We start from the raw sequence: 10337 nt of genomic DNA, 5'->3' as shown, positions 1-10337 counted from the left end.
CACTAATATGCATATCATAATTATAGTCCCCGGTCCTCTTCCACAATCAAGCAGGCAGTTACAAGATCGAAGCTGTTTGGGTGCATAGTGAGACAGTCACATACAGATATACTGTCACAGAAAGAGGAAAAAGAAACTGGAAAATTAAATTTAAGAGAGATTTCATAGAATTTCATATAAGAACAATGCACACCACAGAAATCCTCAGGAAAAAAAAAAAGCCATGACTGCAACATCTACTATACAGGCATACAAAGACGATACTAATATAGAGAGAATTAGGATTTACTCGTTTGTTTTTTTTTGTCTCTACCTGTAAAAATACACAAAATGGCTTTTTGTGCGTCAGAAACCAGCTCTTTAAGCCCCGTCTCTCTGTGACTCTCCGTCTAACCTGCACAGACCTCCAGCTGCAGAGCTGCAAGCGGCTTTGATCCAGGGTTGCTCCTTCAAATTGGTGAAGGTTCGTTCGATTAGTTTGGAGTTGAATCTCAGCCCAGTTTTGACCTCCTAAAGTGCTGAACGCCAGCACGACCGCCTGCAGCAGGGGTGCGCATCCTCCATGAATTAGAATTTTAGATATGCATATGTAGGAATTAGTTGTTTACCTCTGAAAAATCTGTGGAAAACAAAACAAAACTGTAAAGGCAAGGCTTCAAGGGAACCCATCACTTGGATAGTATCGAAAAATACATTCTGCTATGCACCATTTGGACATCTGCAAATTTGTACAGCTTCAAAAGGTTGCATTTATGTGTATGAGGGGTTAAATGAACACATTCACTCCTTTTTTGTGTATATTTTCCCAGCAGCCTAGGGAAATGGTAGAGTGGGTCTGGTTTCCTTGTGGTGCCAGGTCAGAATATGAATATATATATATATATATATATATATATATATATATATATATATATATATATATATATATATATATATATATATATATATATATATATATATTCCTGTTGCACAATTGAGTTGATGTCAAGGCAACATCTGACCAATTAAAGCAAAAAAACTTTGACATTTATGCAATAAGAGTTTTTTGGGAGATGTGTTTGAGCTGGGGGTCTGTGCAGATCATCACCCTCACCAATGCCTGCAAACATTTGTAACCACCAAACAAAACAAATACAAAAATAAAAACCCAAACCATTCTATAATCTCTTCCTTTGGGAAAAATGTGAATAAAAACATCAAATTTTTATGTATACTCATGTATATTAAAACATTTTATGTATTTTGTTATTATAACAAAGCAAAGAAAAAAATCCTGAATTTATTCTCCCCCACCCCCCCATTTGTTTTTTTTCCCCCCACTGAATATTTTGATTGGTACAAACAACCTTCATATACAAGCAATCTATTGAGATTAAAAACACATTGAAACACCAATTATTTGAGGAAACCCATCAGAGTCTGCATGATGGAAAAACTATATGTAGAGCCAGTTTGATAACTAAAAAAAAAAACATTAGTTTGATTTGCTTTTCACACAATAAAAATGTCAGAAGAAATGTTATACATCTTAATCTGTCTCGATAATTACAGATAAATCATTTTCTACTTTGCGACCTGGCAGAAACATCGGACACGTGATCAAAAAGAGCTCTATAGTACAACAGTAGCAGTAGTAGAAGTAGTAGCATTAGGCCTACTTAAGGATTGTTTTTTAACAAACCAGTAAATGGAGTTTGGATGTATGCAAAGGATTTTTAACAATAGCATCATGTGTTATTGGTCAGTAGTATGTTCCCCCTGCCGAAGACGGCCAGGTTCCACGGCGCCCCCCTCAGGCTCGGGCTAGATCTGCATCTGCTCCAGGTATTTATAGGTGGGGTTTTCGTAGCCGTGGTTCTGCATCTTGTTTAGGTGTCGCTCCTCTGGCGTCAGCATGGGGTCCACCTGTGAGTAAGACGTAGATTATTATTAAAAGAGCAGGCACCAGAGAGGTGAGCTAAATGCAAAAAAATGATTCAGGAATTTAATTAGATCCAACGTTATTACGTTCGCCGGGTGTCTCACCTCCACGATGCCGTGGCTGATGGTGCCGTACTGCCTTTTCCTCAGCAGCACCAGGCTGATCACAATCACAGTTGCTATGGCCACGGCGATCACCAGCAGCCCAATCAGTGCCGTGCTGCTGAAGCTGAAGTCCTCTCCCAGGGGGCGGTAGGACTCCTGACAAAGTGAGAGGAGCAAATTACCAAGAAGCATAAAGAGGCAATGCATGTAAACACGACTCATCTGTTAGATCCGTTTGCCCAGAAAGATGGACTCTTGGATTCCTCTTTGCTTATTAGACAACAAACTAGCTGGCTTTATGTTTTCAATTTAGAATAATAAATCATAAACAATGGAACTGTAATTTTGCATTCAACTTTCGCAGTCTGCAAATCATTTTGTCTTTGCTGCCACTTGCATTCACTGCAGGAAAAAAAAAAAAAAAAAAAACAGCCTCAAGCTGCAGTTTAGGAGATTTCCAAGACACAACCACCAGTTTTCACGCTCAATTGAACACAGATTTATCTGCAGTTATTACCAGAAATTGTTTTTATTTAAAAAAATAAATAAATAAAAAATGTGTGTAGTTACTTCCTCCCTTAATCGATGCGACACAATCGATACGGCAGGTTGTTCTGCAGGCGCTGTTCTCAAATCTTAGCAGCTGAGGTGTGGAGTAAATGATGATGAAATGTTTATCAATCATAGTAATGGAAAAGCATGAGACTCATGAATTTCCTATTAAATATTTAAAAGTAACTCGCTTTGATGGGTATAGTTCGGTTTTTATCCTCTGCGCATAAACTCAGTTTTAAAAAGGGGAAAAATATTAAAATCAAAAATATTCAAAGGGAGATGTGTGGAAATACGACTTTTTACAGATCAAAGTTCCCTGAAGTGGCTTTGAAGTGTGGAAGTAATCGACTGGAGGAGCTCTGACTCGCGGTGCATCAGGGACAACATCCCCTCGGGTGGAGAGTCTGAACAACATTATCCAGCCGGAGTGAATAAGGACAGAGCGTTCACAATCGTGCTGGATTACCAGCTCAGTGTACACAAACCTTTACCTGTTTTTGGTTTTAACGGGAATCTGCATACCTAATCAACTTATTTCCAAGTTGTGTTTTATTGGAAAACGTTATTTAAAAAAAAAAAAAAACTTTTTATATTACTTTCTTTAAAAACCACCTGACTTAACGCTACCCACATAATAACCATATAAATCTATCCCCTACTGGGACAGAGCGGCTCATCACACAGTGAGGAAAAGCCCCGAGGAATGCTTTTAAAGGCAATAACTTTTATAAAAAATTTTTTTTTTTTTTAGAAAAAGCTATAAAATTGGCTTAGTTACCGGTATATACAAGCCCATGAGCGGCTAAACAACGATTAGGTTGGTATATCTTAATGTTGAACTTTTGCTTACACTCGGATAAATACCGATGCTTAGTTAACGAGGAAGTAATACCTAATTATGAATTCCAAAGTACAGGCTGGAGAATCCTAAGTGTCAGATGTTCATAGTGTAATAATTAACATGTGTTCACATTCTGTTAAATATCGGATAACTGGCTAAAGTTAAAGTTAATTAGTAAAAGACCAACACATGATGATGGACTGTGGATCAAAATTTGGTAAATGGCTCGTTAACTACTGGCTGTCCATTGTGCAACACTGAGCTTCACACAATTAGCTGTTAACAATTGCTAAATAATACTTTATAAGGCTAAATTGCTACATAGCCGTCATCTTTGAAACTCCATAAATGTTTCAGTTTTGGCCAATTGGTAGCTTATTATAAGTTAGTTGTTACTTAATTACCCAGCGAGTAATTGTGATTATGTTTTGCAAACTAGTTACTAGCTATTTTTTTTACAACTTAACATTACCAAGTTAATGGTTAGCAGTTAATGACCAGTTCACATCTTGGATATTGTCTAAGTTACTTTTTATAATATTTACTTAAAAATTACTTCTGATCAGTTTTTGTTCAATAGCTAATAGTTGAAGGTTAATTAAATATTAGTTTCTAATGAACTCTTAATAATATTTGTTAAGTACTTTAAAAGATGGTATTTTTTGATGATTTAAAGTAAGCAAATCAACAGGTAGTTTATCACTAATAATTAACTGTAACGCTTGTTTCTATTTCAATCTTCATAATTTCCTGCATAACTGAACGTATTTTATGGCCGAAAATGATTTATCCACCCCTAGATCACCATCTTCTAATCCTAAATGGAAAAGTAACTGAGAATTCACAAGGATGACCTGAATAAAGTCAAGAGAAAATAGTTTTAACGCTGCAGCTGATGGCGTCTGAGCAGACTTCTCGTCAGAACCCGGTTTTCTACATTCACTCCAGTAATTTTGCACATATGACGTCGTCCGATCATATGTGGACGGCTGCTGGGGAATCTTTCATTGCTCATTCCCACACAAAAACTGAGCCATGTCAGTTTCTGTTGATTTTTTTTTTTTTAACGTGTACATTCTGGTACATTCACATAACAAACATGCTCCCATGCAGGAATGACAGATTTTTTTTTTTTTTTGTAGCTTGAACAGAAAACTTTAACACAACAACAGAGAGAGGGAAGGGGGGGGGGGGTACAGAGAAGGATGCTAAAACGTAGTTTCGTTGCACACTTCTACACTCTCCTCCTTTCTCCTTCTCCCCACTGCTGGCAGCTTTAGTTCCCCTGAGAGCCCAGAGGAGGGCACCGCTATACTCACCAGCTCATCACCATGCATAACGCTGACTCTCTCAGCACTGTAAACCACTTCCTTAACATCCAGAGACTCATCAATCACCTGTCAACACAGACAGGGGAGCCCAGGTTACACTCACAGCAATGTGTGTGTGTGTGCATTTGTGTGCATGTGTATGTATGTGTGAAATATTTTGTTGTTTTTTTTTGTTTGTTCTCTTAGACAGAAATCGAGGAGGCAGGAAAGCAAGAGAGTGTGAATGTGCAGCAAAGTGTTTAGGGTGATGATGCGCTTGAAGTTTTCCTGTTCAAACTGGAGGTAGAGAGGGAGGGGTGTCGCAAGCGTTGTTAACATGCAGTGGATTTAATAGCCTACACACCCCTCTTAAAAAAAATGCAGTTTATCTGTGATGTAATAATGAGTGAATCCATCCATCAACCAGTTTATCCATAATGTGCAGGATTCCTGGTTCTAATTCATTTTAAACGTCTGAACTGACTTATCATTGCGTCGTTTTTTACAGAAAAAACAAACATGTCGTTTAAACGGGGTGTTTAGACCTTTTATATCCACTGTAAATAATTTCAGGCTCACAGCAAACGCTTCTTTCTGAACACACCGTCTGCGTCTCATCCGTCGTTACTGAATCAGACGGATCAGGACGGCGTTTTCAGGAGATCCGAAGAGGTAAAAATCTGCTTCTTTTTTTTTGTTTTTGCAAAGACAGAACAATCCAGATTCCCAGGAAAATGCTTTCAGGCGTCACTCCCCACCCAAGAGTTTCACTGCCAGATTGCTCTATCTCGGAAAAACAGCCGTCCCAGAACCAAACAAACAGGCGCATGCACCCGTAATCCCGCTCATGCACACAGACATGCAGCGCCACAGCCGTGTGTGTTGGTCTGGCGTGCAGAACACAAGAGACGCCCGGGGGGGGGGCAAACGTGGTTTGAAAATCCCTGCGGAGTGCCTGGTGAGTTTGGCGAGGGGCAGCGGCATGCAGTGACTGGCGAACGGAGCGTGGAGCCGGTCTGCGACGAGGCCGGCTGGAGGAAGCCACGCACAGACGGGTGTAACTATGAGAACATGGTTACTGGAATAATCAGCCACAGTGAGCCCCGTGGAAGCGTAGGGCAGCCTCATCCGTCCCAATCAACCTCCGCACCTCACAGAGATCTGGGCAACGACTTCAACCCATCTGTTCTGGGTTTAGCTCTGACAGAGCTGCTCTCAGGGTCACAGCAGCAACACTAGAATGACGAAGCACTCACCACTTTCTCTCCCATCTTGGGCTTGCCGTTGATGATCCTCTCCTCGGCGCCGATCAGACCGTCCAGACCAGCCATGGCGGAGCCTTGAGGAGGTAAACGGGGAGGGGGGGGCGTCGGTCAGTAATGGCAGGCGTACACAATCAGGCAAAACACACACAGGACAAACAGGGGTGGGAATGTTGGTGGTGGACAGCCGCACAAAGGCCTCCAAGATCCCTTCGTCACAACCGCTGCCTCAGTCTCCTCAGCGCACTGGTGACAACAAAACCCTTTCTCCCATTCATTCCCAGAGAGAGGACTGAATACAACGCTGCTCTGCTACAAAGGCCCTCTCAAAAGGGAGATGTGCCTGTAAGCGTCTAGATTCATGCTATATGTTAATAAAACCACGGCTCTCCTCTAACAGATTTATCTTTTTTTTTTTTTTTGTAGCTATACCTGCCTGTGAAATAAAACGAGACTATGATCTGCACCAACAATCAGTCCCTGCAGATGTGCGTGGTGCTCAGGCAGCTGGACAGAGAACAATGAGGCCCGTCGCCTGCATGTAGAGCAGCTTAAACGATCAACACCCAATATGCAGAAAAATGGTCCAGCGACCAAGGACAGGTCAGCGCTTAAAGGCATACTATGCAACATTTTTCAGTTAATTAATGTGTTCCATACCGTTTTGGATGATTAAATGAGTCATTTCAGGTCGAACAAAGGTTTTCTCGGCCGCCCTGGTGGTCTGTAGGGGAAATACTGTACTTGCAATTGTAGGAGCCCTTGGCCCGCTAGCCTCGTGAGACCATCCTGATCTCGCGAGCTTTCAAGGTTTCACTCGCAGATCAGTCTGGCTACCCTCCATTAAAGAAAATTTGGAGCCGTTCACCAAACGAACGTCCAATCAGCGTTGGCTTTGAGGCGGGTTGAGGTGTGACACAACGAGAAGCGTCAGTTCAGTCTAAAGAACATGGCGGCTTCAGCCGATGAAACTAGCGTTAGCGCGGCTATCGAGCAAGTTTTATCGGAATTACAGAGTATTTATTTGCTGAGCTAACGAGCCTTTACCTGCAGCAGCAAGAGTAGCTTGGCTTGTGGTTGTGTTTTCGTCGTTGCTCTGTTACGAGCGACGACGAATCTGATTGGTTTATTTGGCCCGTCTATCACCAACATAGGCCAATCAGCTAACCAGTATTTTCGCCCCTTCCCAAAATTACTTCAACGGAAGGTTTCCAGATGGATATGCGGAGCAAATCTATCTGGCGGAGTCAGGTAATTGGCCCGCACCCACAGGCTCAGAAGTCTTGTGCATCGCGAGAGTCGGTCTTGCTTTAAGGCGAGAACTGCTACACGCCCCCAGTGAAAGGCATGCTCGTTGCTAGCACAGTGGCGATATTTGTGCAGTTATCATGGCGGAACCAGCGACAAAACAGCGAAAGCCCATGTTGGAGCAGGCAAGAAAGAGGAAAAGGGCTCTGGACAGAGAGAGGAGTCGTACACGGTGAACATCGGGCAAGCTTTTTCCGAATGGCGAGAGCTAAAAGAAAAAGAAGGCTGCAAGGCTGACGCGGACCTCGCGTTTCTGCTGATGCGATTGTAAGTAACATTGGAATGGTTTCTCTCTCTCTGTGTGCATGTTCATACTTTCACTGTGTTAGTCATTGTTTGTACTGCCATTTTTTTCGACTTTTCGTTGCGTTCGCCTGTCTGCTGAGCTCAAAACAACCGCGCCTGGCTTGACGGAGAAACCAGAACAGCTGAGCATCTTTATGACAGTGCACTTTTACTTTCGCCCTCTGGGGGGAGCCTCGCTGGAAAATCAAACCCCGGTTGCATAGTATACCTTTAAGTTATGGAGAAAGATAAACATAAATGTGTGTGAGAATCTGTGGGAAGACATCAAATCTGAGGTCTACAGGCGCTCTCCATTTGGTCTGACTGAGCTTCAGCTACTTTGAAAAGACAAAGGGGTGAAAAATCTGTAGAGGTGTAAAGCTGCCAGAGACATACCCCCCAAAAGACTATTGACTGTAACTGCAGCTACAGATTAACAAAGTATTAATTTACTGGCCCTAAATGTGCACCAATGCCACTCTTTTGAGGGTTTAATCTGTAGTAAAATAAAATATTTAAACCCACACATGCTTTTCCTTCTCCCACAAATATGCACTACATCGTGCTGCACAATAGAACATGTTGACGTTTGTGTCTGTAATGTGGCAACGATGTGAAACAGCTTCAGGGAGCAAGGATGCTTAAAAATAACAACAGTAAACAGTGATCCTGGTGGGTTTAGTCTTAACAACTAGTGGGCGGCGTAAAAACCCCCAAGTCTGCGTCGGCAGAAAAGTTTTGCGTCGGTGAAAAAAGGTCTGGAGTCGTCCCTCGCTGCTTTTTAAAGTGCACGACTCAATCTTCATCTGTTATACTGTTTCCTGTCTGGGCTGCAAATTATACACGGTGGAGAAAACGCATCAATTTGTTTGAAAAATGGCTGCTTTTACGGCACAAATTAATGGCAATCAATGGGAGAAATGATAAAAGTGCATTTCCTGAGACGTCCCACGGTGCCGACCTAAAGTGGGTCACTTTTTCTCTCGGTTGGAGACAATTAGAGGCATGAAGATCGCATTGATCAGAGGCTCAAACCGCTGTACTAATATATTTTCCTTGCAGGTGGACGTTCTTGTAACATTTTAAGATAGCGTTGATCAACAGTTCTCCAGCTTCTTGCCTGCCTGCCGTCTTAGGATTGCAGTATGAACAAAGTAAGGGTGATTTACAACATTTGCACTGTGGTGTCCAACTTAAGTCTCTGTATCTGTCGGGCAAATCACATAGGTTCATGTTTGGGTGTGGGTAAGCGGTTTCAAATAGGCCCTCTACATTTCACACCTCCCGTCAGAAACTAGACGTCTGGCGAGAAAAAAAAACGTCCAGGAGGCTGGTGGAATAACCGCGGTGCGAGCCAACAGGCGGAGGAGTCTTTCTGAGAGGGGATGTTAGTTAAAGCTACCAGCTGGTCTACAAAGCATGAGGCGATAATCCAGATATGAGAAACAAAAGAATAAAAGCCAGAACATAGGTGCTAAAAACCAGGGGGGGAGGTCAGTAAGAAAGGGTCAAAGGGAGAGGAAAAGCAAAAGGAAAAAAAAAAACAAAAAAAAGGGAAATGGAAACGGTTTAGTTGGATGAGGAAAACAAGACGCAGCAGAGGCACCCACCTTTCTTGAAGGCACGTGGGGAGTCTGATAGGTCGCCTTGACGTTAGAAATGACCAACACAAAAACAGAAGACCAGAAAAGGGGACGGAGAGAAGAGAGAGAAAACTTAGGTGAGAAGGAGAAACGGCAGGATTATCAAGCTCTGTTAACTGATTGATCCGGGGAGCTGAGCCGGGAGGAGCAGGGGAAGAAATTAAGAGAAATGAAAACAGAAGCCGTTTGTGAATTGGCGCGCCCTGTCTGGGACCTCTGGGCTGCTGGCTCCTATCTTAAACACTCTTTGGGGGCGTTTGATTGTAATTTGCCTTCCTTCTGTCTGGAACTGTTCCATCCATCCTTTTTCTCTCTCTCTTTAAGGAGTCGGTCTTTTGTTTGGCACAAATGTGATGAAGAACGGAGCCCAGACTGTTGGTTTTCCCCTGAAGCGACTTGGCTGCAGCTCGGTTTGATCTGAACGGCGGAGCCGCGGTAAAGGCTCGGCCTCATGGGAGACCCTCGCGCCTCGACTCCACAACACGTTCACATCAGTATTCAACGCACTGGGAGCTGTGCTCTGTTAGTCAGCTGTGCGACCTGTTGCCACAGTGTTGTTCGCCAAGCCGCTGCTGCTGCATACCTTCTGGCTCTGAGCGGGACCCCAGAGACGTGACCTGGATGGGTCGGTAGGGTTTGCCCTCGGAGACGGGGACTTCCACGTTCTCCTCCGACGACACGGTGACGTCGGGCTGTGATTCGGAGATGGAGGACATGAACTGGTCCATGTCGGCCTTCTTCTCCTGGAGCAGCTCGTCTGCAGAGGAAGAAGGATTAGGACAAGCTAACATGAAGCAACAATTTAGAGCCTCAAGTTCATTCATTTATTCCAAGGTAAAATCTAGAGAGTTTAATTTTTAAGCACTTTCAAGGCTAATTATGATCCTCTTCATTTCTTTATCCTGTAGTTTTTTTTGCACCTGTACTCAGATATTTCTAAGATTTAAAAAAAAAGGTGCATGGTGACAGTTTTGAAGTTAAATATTCATTTTCTTTCCCAAACATGCCCTTACAAATGCCCAAAATAAAATCAGTTTGTCTCCATTTACCACAGTTGCCTCTAATGCCTGTTCATGTGAGAGCGACTTGGGCCGAATGATCCGGTCGC

At 42.8% G+C, this 10337-nt stretch overlaps 1 protein-coding gene across 4 annotated transcripts in view; it reads right to left on the bottom strand.

Annotated features, from left to right (window-relative positions):
• Positions 1-1041: 1041 nt before the first annotated feature.
• aplp2 (amyloid beta (A4) precursor-like protein 2) overlaps positions 1042-10337 on the bottom strand; it is an 85220-nt gene continuing 75924 nt past the window's right edge. For 2 of the 4 annotated variants that reach the window (XM_012868285.3, XM_012868283.3), the window contains 6 exons: positions 9813-9986; positions 9197-9232; positions 5988-6070; positions 4741-4818; positions 2026-2181; positions 1042-1905 (listed from right to left, as the gene is read on the bottom strand). In XM_012868285.3, coding sequence (XP_012723739.2) covers positions 1804-1905; positions 2026-2181; positions 4741-4818; positions 5988-6070; positions 9197-9232; positions 9813-9986 — 629 coding nt within the window. In that variant the 3' untranslated portion in view covers positions 1042-1803. The remainder of the gene's footprint in view (positions 1906-2025; positions 2182-4740; positions 4819-5987; positions 6071-9196; positions 9233-9812; positions 9987-10337) is intronic. The other 2 variants (XM_021319378.2, XM_012868284.3) reach the window with 2 other exon arrangements.

Source organism: Fundulus heteroclitus, chromosome 18 (genome assembly GCF_011125445.2).
Source record: "Fundulus heteroclitus isolate FHET01 chromosome 18, MU-UCD_Fhet_4.1, whole genome shotgun sequence".
Lineage (NCBI taxonomy): Eukaryota > Metazoa > Chordata > Actinopteri > Cyprinodontiformes > Fundulidae > Fundulus > Fundulus heteroclitus.
Note: the sequence above shows the minus strand (reverse complement) of the source record. Positions and strands in the feature narration are given on the sequence as shown.